The following is a 17,540-nucleotide window of genomic DNA, read 5'->3' as shown; positions in this document are numbered from 1 at the left end:
ATAAAACATTTCCACTTTTATCAGATAAAGACGGTTAGCTTTTTAGAAAAGCTATGACTTGTGCGAATGTGTTCAGTAAATGCCGCAATCTATTAGTTATACCGATAGTGATCTGATATTAGACTGTACATTTCCTGTTGGTGGAATTATGGGTTGATAAACTAAACTAGAGAGCTATTACACGGTGACCAGTGAAATGCACGCATTGGTTACTAACATAAGTAAAATCTTTGCGTATCCATGAAAGCTTCAGCAATTGAAAGATATTTTTGACTGTAGACCGTCCTGACGACTTAAGAGAAACTACTTGTAAGTATTGTTAATTTTTACCTTTAACTTTTTTTATTTTAAGTTATGTAGCATTACATTATTATCACTGTATGTTATAGTTTTAATCAATGGTGTTTTCAAAGACGTCCGCGCTTCATATTGAGTGATGGGTCATTTCTAAGACGTCCGCTCTTCATCAGAATGATTGATTTTTGCTTGAATGGTTTAATACGCTTGTTGACCCTTGTTAATGTTTCATCATTAAATTCAGTTATCATGTCAATTTTTTTTCAAATACTTTTTGGTTGTTCAAAGTTTATTTTGTTTCATGATATCTTTTACTGCTGAACCTAACTGGAAATTGTTTCCTCCATTTTTACTTCTATGAAATAATTAAAATAAGGTTCTGGTAAAAGATCTCTGGTATTAATTAAGGTTTACATGTTTAATAAGAAAATTTAGATACGAACAAATGTTTCGTGATATGCAAATAGCATGTAAACATTGTTTATTATTGTTTGTTTATTCACAGGCACTAGACATATATATATGGACACTCTTTTCTTCCCATTGCCAATATTTTTTTATACTATTGACAGAACGTCTAGTGCCTGTGGTTTATTACGATCGCATAACCTCAATCAAAACCTCCAATTAGTGCACATAGTAATGCGTATATTGCAGCTGTTTTTGTTGTTGTACTATCATAGCGACGTTTCATGTAGAGTATAATATTCTTCTTAGAATGGTTCCCAAAAACTCGGTAGATATTAACTATTAAAGGAAACTGCTAGATTTGACAACAGTTAAATTGAGTTCGTAATTCATTTTAATTTTCCGCTTATCAGGAATCCTGTATAGAAAATTAGAACATGAAATCCGTACTCGTTTAATAATTTATAGATTTATGATTAAATGGTTTAAAACCTTGGACCAATAGATGTTAGTCACAATCAACTTGCCGAGTAAGGGCTTGTGATATAATAATATGCAATTTATTACATCAATTACGTAATTAAATGTCTAAATATATAAATGTAATACAATACTAGTATTCCATTCACCGTTTTTATAATTTCTTTAAAATATTTTTCAGGTTAAGATGTCTGAAAGAAAAGCTGTAATCAAGAATGCTGACATGTCAGAAGACATGCAGCAGGATGCTGTTGACTGTGCAACACAAGCTCTGGAGAAATACAACATCGAGAAAGATATTGCAGCATACATCAAGAAAGAGTTCGACAAAAAATACAACCCAACATGGCATTGTATCGTTGGACGTAACTTTGGAAGCTACGTAACACACGAGACCAAGCACTTCATCTATTTCTACTTGGGACAAGTCGCCATCCTGCTCTTCAAATCCGGTTAGAAATGTAAACCAAACTATAAAGTACTAGTCACAGTAATCTTTATATAGGACAGACGTATATCGCGCATCGGGTCCAGAGGAACGAAATGAACACTGCCAGCGTTATATTAACCTACGTGATTGCCGATTGCGGTAAATTATTGCCTGTGAATTTATGATGTGAACATTTTAGATGAACATATTGTTACCTATTTATTATTGTTATACCTTGTTTTGTTACATGGCTAACGAGTTTATAATAAAACATTGTTAGTATATTTTTCTTTCCTTATATTTGATATCAAAGTGAAAGATGCCGCTGGTGTCATTCAGAGATGATTTAGCCCCCCCCCCCCCCCCCCCCCTCTTTTGTGGTTGATATTTAGGGAATTCTTGAAGCATGACTGAAGCGGGCCCCTTCTTAGGCAGTCAGTGGTCCCCCGCTGTCATATACCTACAATCTATAGAACACGGGGTACCTGTTAGGATTCTGTTATTAATTTTTAATGTAATGTATACAAACCATACCGTGAGTCATGTCTTAATACAGAAATAAGAAGATATGGTGTGATTGTCAATGAGACAAGTGTCCACCAGAGACAAAGTGTTGAAGTCATAACAAATTTAGGGTCATTGTACATCTACACTAGCCAAGGGTTCTGATTATGAGGTGTTGAGACTGGATCGTAACCCTTTGCTAGCGTAAAAAGTCAACAATGAGCATACCGCACGGTAAACTGCAGAAGGCCTCTTAATATAAAACAATACAAATGAGAAAAGAAACTGCCCGATTTACATACAAAACAATAAGCAAAAAACAAATATGATATATACAGCAACCTACAACAACCAAACAATTACAAGCAATAATATATAGCTTCAGTTCCTAGTGTTGTTTTTAAGACTTGTATTTCAAGAGGGACGAAAGATACCTGAGGGACATTCAAACTCATTACTAGTAATTGAAAATAAACCGTGACGACGCCATGGAAAAAAAGACAAACGGACAAATAAAGTACACAAAACACAACATAGAGAAAACTAAAAGACTAGGGAACACGAAGGCATACAACTGAAATGTTGTTTAGTAAACAGGATTTAGTCACATATTTTGGTATACTTTGTACCACCGAGAGCACTGATTTATTTAGTTGGGTTCGGGGCCTTATATTAGGACTCTGTCTCAGTGACGGATTCGTGTATCATAAAACAATCGATTCTATGTATGTGTTCTAATATATGCAGACTGAACTGTATAGCTTATATATCATTTATAAAATTGAGAATGGAAATGGTGAATATGTCAAAGAGACAACAACCTGCATGACCGAAGAGCAGATGATATAACAGACGAAGGCCACCAATGGGTCTTCAACGCAACGAGAAAATCACGCAGCCGGTCCCTTAATAAAAATGTGTAATAGTGCACTCTGGACGCCTTACTAAATTCTAAAACATATAAATGAACTAAAATTAAAAAAAATATACAAGACTTACAAAAACCAGAGGCTCCTGACTTGGGACAGGCGCAAAAATGCGTCGAGGTTAAACAAGTTTTGTGAGATTTCAACCTTCCCCTATACCTCCAGCCAATGTAGAATAAAGAAACACAGCAAAATGCACAATAAAACTCAGTTTAAAAGAAGTCCGAGTCCGATGTCAGAATATATATATTGGTAACAAAAGAAACAACAATCCCTCCCATATGATAAGAGGTTTAGTATATCATACCATAGATGTAATACCAATCTACCTGATCATACCATCATGAAATATATGAGACTGAGAACATTGCCAGTATCATGCCAACAACTGGGTTTAGAATAAATGTGTTTATTTCCGACGCAAAGACCCTATGAGCGAATTAATATTATTACCAAAATATGCAATCCTGAATGACTTGACGACAGTATCGTAACGATATCCCTTCTCAATAATCTATTTAAAGGTTTGGTTATTTTATAGATTTTGAGGTGGTTGCCGATATTTTTGTGCTTTGTAATGAATATTACCATGAAAGACCTGAACGTATAAGATTGCATGTTGATTTGTATTTACGAATGGTGTCCTTGTACCGATGATAAAATTTAGTAAGTATTTTGACTAGTTTGGGATATCGAAAACCCTTGCATGTGTAATACATGTAATATTGAAAAGGCTATGAGACAGCAATCCAACGAGTTACGACACAAAATTTCAAAAAAGCATCGCGGGTTAAGAAATGTGTTTTGGTTTTGTTTAGATCTAAACTCTTTGTCTTTTTAATATCGACCAGTATATATAGAATACCAACATAAGGCAGAATACACTTGAAATAAAGTACGTTACTATAAAAATACTGGTTTATAGGTACAATTAACAAACAAACAAAAACGAATAAAATACTATCGTTTACTGAAAGCAAACACAAGAAACATCCATCCTACACTCTAAACATCCATCCTACACTCTAATATCGACGAAAGTCTGAGCTCTGAAGTAGATTTACATCTTTATAAAAAAAAAAGTCTACAACAAATCACATACAGAAAATATAAAGGACGTGACACCTTTCTTGTTATATCAATGTCACGTTAATCCGCCCGTATAGAGGATAGACAGAAACTGTATTGCTCATAATCACATTATATATGCATAAATAAAAGGAGATATGGAGTATACTTCAATGAGACAGCAACTCAACGACAAGAATTTTCAAAAAGCATCGTGGGTTTATGAAAAAAATAAATTTTTTATTCAACTCTGCTATATATAGTCTTTTTTATAATGTGATCAGTTGAACATAAGGGAGAATACACTCAAGACAGGGTATGCAACTATAAAATATTGGTACAATAAGTACAATTAACAATTAAATTGAGAATGGAAATGGAGAATTGTCAAAAAGACAGCAGCTCGACCAAATAGCAGACACCACACATGAATAAAATACTATCGTTTACTAAAATTAAACACAAGGCACATTCGTCCTACACTTTAATATTTGCTAAAATCTTAACTCTGAAAAATAGATAAACAACTTTATAAGAAAAAAAACGCCCAGAACAAATTATATAGAGAAAGTATAAAGGACAAGACACCTTTCTTGTTATATCAATGTCACGTTAATCCGCCAGTGGACATAGCAAGTAGAGTTCATTTGGCTTTGTGACAAACCATTCCAGCCTGAAGGATAGGCAGAAACATTTGATTAACAATCAGAAGCTGTGGATGTATGATAAAGTGATGGCTGAATCAATCACATTCCTTAACATAAACAAGATATAAATAAATAAAATAGTTTTACACATAGTGTTAATGATTGATAGTATAACCTTGCCAACAATATGAATCAAAAACAAATGATGTGTGATAAGAGTTTATATGCACGTAAAGATAGTTCAATACTTCTATAGTATATAACAGATGCGGGTTAAAATGGAAAGGGGGGGGGGGGGGGGGGGGGGGGGGTTGAGCTACATTGTACCCATCTATTTGGTTTATTCAAAGCCGATTTTTTTTACATTCTTAAACTACGGTTGCCTCAATTGGCACATCCCTTTTTCAAAATGCATCTGCATAATATATCTAGATGAAGATTGCATCTCATTTGGTTACTTAACTTAATAATTCTAAATCCTTTATCAAAACTGCTAAGCTAGGATTTTTGCATCTCAGTAAAGTTGAAATAGATGTGGACAATTTTCCTTGCTATTGCTTTGTGGATATTGTAGGGAATAGTATGTATGATCATAACATACATGAAAGATTAGAATAAATGAAAATATAAATTCATCTTACGTTGTTGATGTCGGTTTTGTTTAACCCATGGAAGTAAAAGAAATATAATACTTCCATATTTAACCTAATTATAAAGGTCAATAGGACTGGAGATAAACAAACAAAATACTTGTATTTGAAATACATTTGATAGTTGCACTTTCGATAGAATTTTTAGAATTTTTTTTTAATTTTCTTTTTGCTCGGCCACCAAAATTACAACAGAAACAAAACATTAACCTTTCGTTTCCAATACTATAGCATTTTTGGTCAATTTAATTTCAACTGTAAATACTTTGGTTCAGCTGACAACACCTAAAGGGACACATCGTCATTTTGTTTATCATGGATTTACATTTATTATTTCCTAATTACAACCATTAACAACTTACTCACACCAAATTATGATTGATCTTCCGTTGCTTATCGTCCAGCGGAAAATATTTGATGCATTTTTTTTCCAGTCAAGACAAAAAACGCAAACTAACATGTGATCGTGAATGTATAAAATTTATGAATTGGCAACGACAACCACTGAGTTTAGTTTTGATACACATATCTAACAATGGAATCGCGTTTATCTCGCTTTTTCGACAGTTTGTCTATGATATAAAAAAAAAAAGATGTGGTATGGTTGCCAATGAGACAACTCTCCACAAAGAATAGAATAGAATAGAATATTTTTATTTACCAAATTAGGGCCCCAGGAGGGCATATGATACAGACAATATTATTATAAACAATAACATATGCAATACACACACAGTAAAGATATGTAACAAGTGTTATAAAAATAATAAAATAAAATAATATAACACAGAAAATACACTCAACGAAATAGTAGCAATGTATTATTATTCAATGAATACTATGTTGAAAATGACTCAAGTGCACCCGGTAAGTGTATCTTCACTTTGAGAAGACAAACATGAGGCATTAGTAGTTTGTGCGGAGAAATGTCAATATATAAAAATACAAAAAGAACCCAGTAAAAAACAAAGCAATTAAGCACTCCCACATTTGACTATGAGGTATACTGCAAATAACAAAGTTTATTTAATAAAGGATATTTAATATGACTTATCTGCAGAAAGCACCAAGAGTCGGTGCTTAAAGGGGAGTCCCTACTTGTACTTAATGCAGATGAGTCAAGCTCCTTAATTATTGAAAATATATTTTTAAAACATATTTCTAAGATTATAGATTCTGTGTCCAGCCAGCAAAGATCATCAAGGGACGGTGCCAAAGAATTTGAAATTCTTCTTATGATCTGTGCAGGCTTAACAGGGTATCCAAATTCATATTAAAGAGTTATAATGAATTAGTTATTGCAGATTAAGTTGTACTTTAATTCTTAAGTATCTTCTATATATTTGTAAAATGCAAATAGTACATTAGGATCCTCATTATTCATTATCCAAATTAATTTGTTATCAATATTCAAATTTTGAAAGTTTGGACATGATTTTAATATATTTTGCATCATTTCCTCTCTTTTTAATAAATGAGTGTCACATTTAAATAAAAAATGAACTTCATCCTCAACCTCACCTGAGGTGCACCTGAGACAAATTCGGTTTTGTCGAAGAGTACCCTGGTATCTACCAGATTCAATTTGCAATTTGTGAGCAGATATTCTTAATCTAGTAATACATTTCCTTTGCTCAAAATGTCGAATTATTGACAAATAATTTTCAAAACCATAGTTGCACTTGAATGTTACATAAGTTCGTAGTTTACCATCTTTATGTTTGTCTAGCTGTTTTTTCCACAATGCAGTATAGTATCCCTTAACTATCTGACCACAGTGTAGTTTAAATGTTGAGTATTTTTCAAGAATATGTTTTTCTATGCCCGACATTTTTTCCCTTAAAATATTAATTGATCCATACCAAGAGGGTTTTTTTGTTTCAAATAGCTTTTTAGAACAATTATATGCAGCTTTTAACAAGGGAAATGATGAGCCAATATTTTCTAAACGATGCCAATATCCTAAAACATGTTTGACTATTATATCATAGTGAAGTGGAAAACGGCCTAATTCAGACAAAACTGCAAAGTTTGTACTCTTTCTATTAACGCCTAAAATATATTTGCAGAATTTAATATGAAGTTTTTCACAAAGTATCCTTGAGTAAATTGTATCCACTGTTATGTTTTCTTTTTTTAAACGTGCAGTAAAGGGATTGAAATATCCCCAAATTTCACACCCATATAAAAGTATAGGCTTTATTGTATGGTCAAAAACATGAATTGCATTTTTAACAGTAGGATTATGCACTAAAAAATCATTACATAGTTTGAAGTATGCTTTTAAGGCTCTTTGGTATAAATCATTCTGAGCATATGAAAAAGAACATGATGCATTAAATTGGATACCCAAATATTTATAATTAGATACACACTCCAGCTCATCTTTGTTGAAAATAAATTTTTGAGAGATATGTCTGCCTGCCTTGTTGAATATCAACACCTTAGTTTTTTTAGTATTTATATCTAAGCACCAGTCATTGCAAAAATTATGAAGTTCATTTAATTTCTCTTGTAGTCCTTCAGCTGAGTTAGATAAAATTACAATGTCATCAGCATACATAAGGCAATGAATGAGTTTGCCATCCATCATAGTGAAGTGGAAAACGGCCCAAAATGACACAGAAATTTTAAAACAACTTATGATGACTGCCTGTTCATATGAGGGTCTTCCCAATCATACTCCCTTTATTTTATCCAGGGGAAATACACAGGTGACAGGTGTACCTCTTGTTTTAATAAAATTGTTTAACTTCCAAAATATGTTTTTCATAACAATTGACCGATTGCTGTCTCAATTCCAGTGATAAATATTTCATGCATTTTCCGTGAGGACTAGTAGAACATTTTAACAAGTAAGGAACCTTTATTACATTTGTAAGCAAGCAAGCTTAGATTTATTTTTAGAAACTTACTTTGTGATCCGACAGTGGCGGATCCAGGGGGGGGGGGGGGGGGGGGGGGGTTCCGGGGGTGCGCACCCCCCCCCCTATATTTTTGCCGATCAATGCATTTGTATCGGGACATATGTTTTGCACCCCCCCCCCCCCTTTTGCCCTGGGTGCCCTGGGTTAGCACCCCCCCTTTCGAAAATTCTGCACAAGTTGTAGACTGTTCTTAGGAACCATGATCTTATCCCTTTACATGGTGACCTCAACATCAAAATAATAAATAGCACTTTTATACTATCTAGACATTTAGTCTATGCCATTCAGTTGTGGATTCCGAAATTTTCATAAGTGGGGGCCCATTGACTGCCTAATAAGGGGCCAGCTAAGGTCATGCTTCAATGATTCCCTATATAACCAATCAAATTTTTCACAGAAAGGGGGGATAGGGCCTTAATCCGCCTCTGCTATTTTCATCACTTTTAAACAAGTAAATTTATGCATCTGCAGGTATCAAGTTAAACAACCATTTTTCATAGGTGAGTAAAAATACACCTAAACACTGAGACTATCCCTCCTTTCTACACTTCTTAAGGAAACAGCAACAAAGGTCTTGCTTCAATAATATTCAGATTAATGATTTCAGTGGACAAGAACAAGTAAGAAATAAATGTTTGTGAATGAGCGGAAATTTAGAAATTTATCTACTTGATCACGACAGAATGATATGTAATTAACACATATGGTCCAAGGACACAGTTATTGTCCTTTGGTTTTCGTTGTCTAATATAGTCCTTAGTTTATAAGTGTATAACTTGCATTTTTTTGGTTTTACACTTTCCCAATTTATTTCTTGATATTTAATGCATGAAAGATTAAGTAAGGGGATGAAATTACATGTTAAACAAGAATGTGTCCAAAGTACATGGATGCCCCACTCGCACTATCATTTTCCATGTTCAATGGACCGTGAAAATGGGTAAAAAATATAATTAGGCATTAAAATTAGAAAGATCATATCATAGGGAACATTTGTACTAAGTTTCAAGTTGATTGGACTTCAACTTCATCAAAAACTACCTTGACCAAAAACTTTAACCTGAAACTCGCACTTTCATTTTCTATGTTCAGTGGACCGTGAAATAGGGGTCAAAAGTTTAATTTGTCTTTAAAATTAGAAAGATCATATCATAAGGAACATATGTACTAAGTTTCAAGTTGATTGGACTTCAGCTTCATCAAAAACTACCTTGACCAAAAACTTTAACCTGAAGCGGGACAGACGGACGAACGAACGGACAGACGGACGGACGAACGGCCGCACAGACCAGAAAACATAATGCCCCTCTACTATCGTAGGTGGGGCATAAAAAAATGTGGGTGCTGAATCATTAAGTAGTGATTTGGTCCAGTTAAAAAATTAGAACATCTGAAGCTGTCAAAACTGAATTTAAGTCCCCCTTAACACAGAATTGTCAATATTTTGAGTTAGAGCTGTTAGAAGTTTCTATAATTTTGATATTATTTGTCCCAATGTACACATCACTGTAAAAATCTTTTTGAGAGAGCAGGTGCCATTTTTTTATTTGAATTTATTGTCTAAAAAAAATGCACTACGAAATAACTGTGTTCTTGGGCCATATGTAGTGGTTGTTTGACAGGGTTCAAATATTGAGTTTCCTGGTTTGATAAATTTTTCTTTCAGCGTAATCAGAAACTTTTTTATCACATGTTTTTTAAACTCCTCATTCATAATGTTTAGTATGTACATGAATTGTATTGCTCAATGCTCTTATGATAATTTACACAAGAAAGAATTTCATTCCTGATCACTTTCAAAACCGCTAAAACATCAACCCTTTCCCCACCATTGAAAAAAATAACAATACTGTAAAAATGGTTTGCATGGTTTTGTTTTTTTATAAAAATTTAATAAAAATATTTAAAAAACAAATCATAAAAGTCATGTAAGTTCACTAGCAGTCATTGGTCATTCACACTGATAAAAAAGTCAATAGATTTCCTTCAGCTGCATTATTTCACTGTTCTTGTAATGTTGTGAGCATTGGTAAGTGGACAGCAGAAAATGTTTAAGTTTTCTTTTCCTCTCTGTCTGTTCCTAACACATCTTTTTCAATTTCTCCCAAATCAAGTTTCTTCTCCAGTATTGCTTTCTGAAATTACATAAACTTAATTGTGTTAATTTGGGGATATTTATAATCTTCATTATTATCATGATTATTGGTCTAGTCTATTCTTTATACATTTGTGTAATGTTTATGGACCTATATAACAATAGACATTTTTAAAACCCACATCTATATACTTGTAATTCCTTAGAACTAGTTATTGAAAATTCTCTGTTTTGTGTTCCATATTTTCTCTGTATCTATCTGATGAGTTAACCCTTTTTCAACTGATTTTACATAGTTTGTTGTTTTGTTGTGCTGTTACATAACATGTACATCACTGTTTTCTCAATTGAATTGTTTCATAATATTATGTCCGGGCCTTTTAAAGCAGACTTAACTTAAAGGATATGGGTTTTTCTCATTGTTGAGGGCCATACTTTACCTATAATTGCTTTCATCCACTTTCATTTTTTGTTGGACAGTTTTCTCATTAGCAATCATACAGTTTCTCATTATTTTATTATTATTTTGCCCCCCCCCCCTTTTTTTAAACCCTGAAACCCACTTTATTAGTCCCAAATACTTAATAGTTGGCATATTCCAGCTATTATCAATAATATCATGAAACAAAACAGTATAATAATGTTAGCAGATTAGCAGTAGGATGACACCATAACAACCAGTGGCAAATATTTCATGTATTATGATGATCTTGTCTTGGATTAAAGCAGAATGGATCAAATTATTGGTACTTTTGAATCCTAATTGTTCGACTTTCTTTTTCATTGTCTCTTGAAAGAAATCATATTACAGTATGAGAATGATGTAATTTTATGCAGTATTTACAAATTAAAAGTTCTTTAGACTTTACGTTCTATGTTCATTTTACCTTCACACAAGTTTGATAAACACCAAACAATGCTTTACATGGATCATTTGTGTTCCCCTTTAAAAATTGTTCTGCAAACCATTTGTTAAAACAACTGTCATAAGCAACTTTTAGTTCTTGGCATTCTTCGCCAATGCTGTTCATTTTTTTTTAACAGGAAGTGTAAATAGGTAGTAAGGGAAATAATCCAAAACAAACATGCTGTTGACAAAACTCACTTGCAGACTGTGTTTTCAAAGAGTTTCACGAAACAAGAACTGCTTTTGTAGCAAGGTGTGGATTGTAATGCAGTCATTTGATCCTTTTCTATTCTAATTCTTAATTTGAACTTGTAATAAGTAGTAAAATAACAAAATCAAGATGGTTAATGTAAAATGTTCACAAAGGTTAAAATCTAGTACGTTATTTATTTTAGGGCACAATGCATAATTCATTTCATGGTTTGATAGAATGATAACAAACATGGCAGGAAGAATAAACAGATAATATAATAATATAGACACAAAACAAACATTAAATAAAAAAAAATCATCAATGAAGATAGCATGATTCAACCCAGGGACTTTCTATATACATATACTAATTCTTATAGGAAGTCCCTGTTCAACCAGAGACATGTAAAATTGAGAATGGAAATGGGAAATGTGTCAAAGAGACAACACACCAACCATAGAGCAGACAACAGCCGAAGGACCCCTAAACTGATCTGATTCTACATACACAAGTATTTACTTTGCTCCACTGGGACTAAAATTTGGCCCTCTGTGCGACAAGGCAGTGTTCTAACCAACTGAGCTAAAGAAGTAATTCCTTAGCTTAACTACTTACTACTGACTAAGTATCTCCTACCAATACTATAAAGGGAAGCAGTCATGTCACACTTCTCCCACCTCAAGAGTCATCATTCATACCATTATTAAGACAATAGACAATATTTTATTGGCACAAACTCTTTTACAATAAATGGTACAATGAAAATCTATTGCAATAGATTACTTCTTGCATTTAACATGTTTACAATTTGTTACGAAAGAGGAAGATAATTTCAGTGCCGTATAAGATGTATTATTAAGTTTAAGATTTATTTTATTTTTATCGCACAATGTGGTTATATTTTTTCCTGTAATTTTGAACATTTTTAATACAAAAGTCTCTCTAATACTAGAGTAACCTCTGCAGTGTAGCAGCATGTGCTGTTCATTTTCAATTTCGCCACTTTTACAGATTTCACAAATTCTTTAATCCCATAACACATACCCCATCTAAAAATCCTCTCAAACCACCATGGGTTTTTTGGGGATGCCAAATGTAATCTGAGATCATGACTTTCATTAAAAAAATATTATAAGGCAAATTTAAACAGTGTTAATATAAAGTATAACTAAGGTTTTTGAATAAATCTTTACATGATGGATGCATGCTGTAGTAATGTCAGTCTGACGTGTCACCATTCCATATCAAGATCAACAATGCGCCCACTTGAGGGCAAGCAAGCAAGGGTTTGTCTGAATAATCAATTTTGTTCTAATTCTTCAACAATTTTTCAAATAAATCTTTTCTTTCTGTTACTAAATTATTTTCAGCTCTGCCTGCTAAAACATGAAATAGTGAATAGCTCCTAAAAAGAAGTTTTTTTTTATGTGTTCAAATTATCACTTAATGTAAATGATACACATGATACATATAACTACAAAAATTGTAACTCTGAATTGCAGTCAACCTTATTTTCTCTCACCTGAAATGAATATTTATGAAGTTATATAAACTATAATTTTGGAATAGTTGCAAAAGTTTGGAAAAAACTTTTTGTAAAACTTATACTCCTTGCAAATTATTGTTGTTACCATTTCCATTCTTTAATATTTAAAAATGTTAACCTTCATATTTCACCAGGGGCTATTATTCATTTACAGGTCCCAAAGACACCAATATGGGAAGAGGTGGACCACACAAGAATTCCCAATGTTCCACAAATAGACCAAGAGATGATAAACCATTTAGAGAGGGTTTCCTTGGTTGAGTTTAATAATCAGGCTGGAATTGAGAGACTGTCTAAAGCTATAGAATCAGCTAATAAATTACATATGGTTAACACAGATGGAATTGAACCCATGGAATCTGTATTAGAAGACAGGTAAATCTTAGAATGAGCTAGAATGGGCCCAGGCCCCCCCTTTCGTGTGAAAAATTTGGTTGATTATATAGGGAATCATTGAAGCATGATTGGAGTGCCAGAATAGTTCAGAAGGAACAATTATGAGCAGAAGCTCTTAAGATCTGAGTGTCAAAAGACTAAAGAACTTAGGAAATATTACCGTATATGGTGATTCATAAAAAAAAAATTTGTATTAAACTACCGTCTTCCAAAATTATAGTCATAAATATTCACTAAAATTGGGACCTTTATATAATCATGATAATTATTGCTTTTAGTGGTTGATAATACACAATGTAATTCATATCAATTTTGTTTTTAACATTATTTTGAAATATGCTCAAGTATAAGCATAAAATTAGTAATAAGTTATCTTGTGTCTTGTAATTTTTATTACAATTTTCTTGTCAGGTATCTATTTTAGAACTAATGGTTACCATATTGGATGGGTCATCAACCATAATTCTAAAAAGATATCATAAATGTACATGTTTCTCTTGATACTTAATATGATTGACAGAGACTTTTTAAAAGTTTATGTTGAATAAACATGTATATATAAAGTCAGTATACATACTGTTTAAATAATGACATGACACTTTGCCTTTTACTGCAATTTGCACCAATTTTACATTACAAACCTAGTATGCCTCGTTGCTACATACATAATTTATTCATATGAAAAGGTAGACACTTCCTGTGTAACTTTTGACCACACATGTACAAAAATATACATGAAAATACATATTTATACATTTTCTGTGGTTTTTGTGGCTACATTTTTTATTAATTTTTAATTACACTTCTGGTATTCTTTTCCTTTACATCTGTGCCTTCTGTGGTTATTTTTTTACTGACTGTCAAATTTAATGAGATGTGATCATCACATTATGTTCAGTGTCTTTTTAACTCACTCACGGATTACCAAATATTGTGACAAGTTATATCCGTGCTGACTGGAGCTGTGAATGTCACGAAGGCACGCACCAACGGTGACCAAACATTCATCTTTTGGGACAGGCTGCTTTAAAAATTAATTGTTCTGATTCCATTTTTCTTGAAAATGTAATTTCTTTTTTCTTTCAAAAAGGAATAGAAAATATTTCCTTCCATTGAAAATAAGGTCCCCAAGTAAGGTTTGTCAAGAAAGAAACACATCCCACAAGAGATAAATAATCGGTGCTTTATAAGATAAAGATAAAGATATTTTAATACCTAATCATAGGGCTCATAACAAGCATGTAATCACATTAAGTAAAAATAAAAAGCCTTTCTCTCCCACTCGCATACACTCACACATACAACTATCGTTCTGATTAAGGATGATTGATTTAACAGTACAACATGTAAATGAAAAATTAAATACAGATAAAAATACAGACACAAATGTATTTTTTTATTTTTTTTTATGAGGAGAGTCAGTTGCCTACATTGTATATATGGAACGAAGGATAACTCTTACTGCCCAGAAAAAAAACAAAAAAACAATTCAAGTATAATGTGACAATGAACTGGTGAACACTATAAATAAGTTTTATAAGTTTCAGTTAAGCAAATATTTAGTTTCTCAATGTGTAAAATGAGGATAGCAATTCATATAATTTAGAGTTAAAATCAAGGCTATCGTTTGACATGAACCAAATAAGTAGATTACTATTGGATATTTGGGATAAATATGGGTATTTTGTGAAGAGTTCATCCAGAAAGGTTTTTCTTTCCTTATTATAAAGGGTACATTTAAATAAGAAATGTTCTTCGTCTTCAATCAAGTTCATTGAACAAAACTGGCATGTTCTCTCTGATCTTGGCAGTGTAATATTTTTTCCATGTTCATCAATTTTTCATTCGTAACGGCCTCTCTCTATGCGGAGACAATGATTGCTTATTCAAAATCTAGTTAGTATAACTCTCTTATCTCTGTTCTAAATATTGAAGTCATCTTCAAAAGTGAAATTCTGTTTAAATTTTAAGTAGTTGCTCAATTTACTGTGATCATCTTTTTTTTATTAAGTCTTTTTGATGGCTCCAATATGTTAAAAAATCAGTTTTGATACATTTTCTAAGTAAAATTTTGAATTTATTTTTACTGAGTTTTTTACAAAGTGCTAAATTTAAACCAACGTTTTTCATTAAGAAACTTTATGTTTGCATACCACGATTGATTAGCCACAGCTTTATCAGAGGAGCTTTCAATATAAGCATCACTTAAGAGATCAGTGGGCCAGGTTTCAAGGCGGTGCCAATACATAAACATTTGAATTACTATGTTAATATATAACGGAAATCTACCTAGCTCTGGTATAACTCCAATATTTGTGCAATTTTTTGAGACACCAAGAACATACTTGCAAAATTTAAGATTTAATTTATCAGGTTCCCAATCTTTGAAGATTTATAGGACTGAATGTAACAATTTAAAAAAGTGAAATTAGCTATTTTAAGGTCATCTCACCACAAGGGTCTAATGAACTATTCTCATCACTTGGCATGAAGTTTTAGCTGTTTTAGTAAATAGAAATACCGGTATCTACATAAATATATTATGATTTTCTGTTCGACAGGATGCTGTATTTGAGAGAAGATAAAGTTACAGATGGGAAGTGTAAACAAGAGGTCCTAAGTAATGCTGTTAAAACAATAGAGGATTACTTTGTTGCTCCACCAGGTATGATGAACATAGATCTTTAACAAGAATATGTCCATAGTACAGATATTCCACTCACACTTTTATTTCTTATGTTCAGTGGACCATGAAATTGGGGGTCAGAACTCTTTATTTGGCTTTAAAATTAGAAAGAGCATATCATAGTGCATATTAAACTTCAACTTCATCATAAACTTTAACCTGAAGAAGGACAGACAGACGAATGATCAGACACACAACACAGGCTGTAAAACATAATCCCCTTTAGTAGGGCATATAAATCAGAGGAATGATTAAGAAATCACCCTGAAACATTAAATTACTCAGAAATCAACTGGAATGATTCATTCATACAGAAAAAAAGGCATCATGGAAGAATCTTATTTTTTCAATACAGTTGTCCAGAAATAAAATGGTACAATCATGCAGTTATTCAGAAACAGCTGAGCTCACAAGAGTTTTGAAGGAAACATGGACATGATGGACCCAAAATTTTTAATGACTTTCCTAACTTTTTTTCTTGATTATCAAACACAAATTTAGGCAGTTTAAATGACCTAGCTTTTTCTGACTTTTGGTTATTAATCATACATCCATCAAATGACTGTCATCAGTTTAGTGAAAGTCACATGTTACTGATATTTAACAAAAAATTCTGTTAGCAAATATTAAATTGTATAGTACTGTACAAATACATTTAGATGAATTCAGCATGATGAAAGACAATACAAGTTCAATTACAAGTATAAACCTTTCTATGAAAGAACTGTTAACAAATATTTCAAGTCATTATAACTCTTGATCTCCATTTAAGGAAATATTCCACTGAAGACAAAAGAGAGAGACTATGGAAGCAATTCAAATGGAAGCTGATAAGACTACAAATGATAAAACCTGACGTAATGTCAACAGTAACATGCAGTGTCTGTGCAGCTTAGAGTTGATGAAGTCTGCCATCCTATGTTGATGTTGTCCAGCTTGCTGTGTCATATTTCATATTCATCTTGTTATGCATGGACTGCATATTTGCATAAAACATAATTGATAATTAAATATATGACATTATTTTATGAATTTTGCATTTAGTTTCCAAAGTGAATTCATGCAAACTTTTTATACGACCGCAAAAATTGAAAATTTTTTGGTCGTATATGGGTATCACGTTAGCGTCGTCGTCTGCTTCATCGTCGTCCGAATACTTTTAGTTTTCGCATTCTGACTTTAGTAAAAGTGAATAGAAATCTATGAAATTTTAACACAAGGTTTATGACCACAAAAGGAAGGTTGGGATTGATTTTGGGAGTTTTGGTCCCAACATTTTTAGGAATTAGGGGCCAAAAAGGGCCCAAATAAGCATTTTCTTTGTTTTCGCACTATAACTTTAGTTTAAGTAAATAGAAATCTATGAAATTTTGACACAAG

At 32.5% G+C, this 17,540-nt stretch overlaps 1 protein-coding gene and 2 long non-coding RNA genes across 3 annotated transcripts; 2 read left to right on the top strand and 1 right to left on the bottom strand.

Annotated features, from left to right (window-relative positions):
- The first annotated feature begins 243 nt into the window (after positions 1-243).
- LOC139528063 (uncharacterized) lies at positions 244-1,899 on the top strand. Its single transcript, XR_011665514.1, has 2 exons — positions 244-309; positions 1,367-1,899. It is a non-coding gene; the product is annotated as an uncharacterized lncRNA (long non-coding RNA).
- Positions 1,900-10,193: 8,294 nt separating this feature from the next.
- LOC139528062 (uncharacterized) lies at positions 10,194-14,387 on the bottom strand. The gene is made up of 2 exons (XR_011665513.1): positions 14,052-14,387; positions 10,194-10,472 (listed from the first exon to the last, which is right to left on the bottom strand). It is a non-coding gene; the product is annotated as an uncharacterized lncRNA (long non-coding RNA).
- LOC139528061 (glutamyl-tRNA(Gln) amidotransferase subunit C, mitochondrial-like) lies at positions 11,482-17,183 on the top strand. Its single transcript, XM_071323867.1, has 4 exons — positions 11,482-11,592; positions 13,233-13,453; positions 16,036-16,139; positions 16,933-17,183. Exons 1-4 carry the CDS (start codon positions 11,518-11,520, stop codon positions 16,989-16,991), a joined length of 459 nt encoding a protein of 152 aa, XP_071179968.1. The 5' UTR covers positions 11,482-11,517; the 3' UTR covers positions 16,992-17,183.
- Positions 17,184-17,540: the final 357 nt, after the last annotated feature.

The sequence above is a fragment of the Mytilus edulis genome, chromosome 6 (assembly GCF_963676685.1).
Source record: "Mytilus edulis chromosome 6, xbMytEdul2.2, whole genome shotgun sequence".
Taxonomy (NCBI): Eukaryota; Metazoa; Mollusca; class Bivalvia; order Mytilida; family Mytilidae; genus Mytilus; species Mytilus edulis.
Note: the sequence above shows the minus strand (reverse complement) of the source record. Positions and strands in the feature narration are given on the sequence as shown.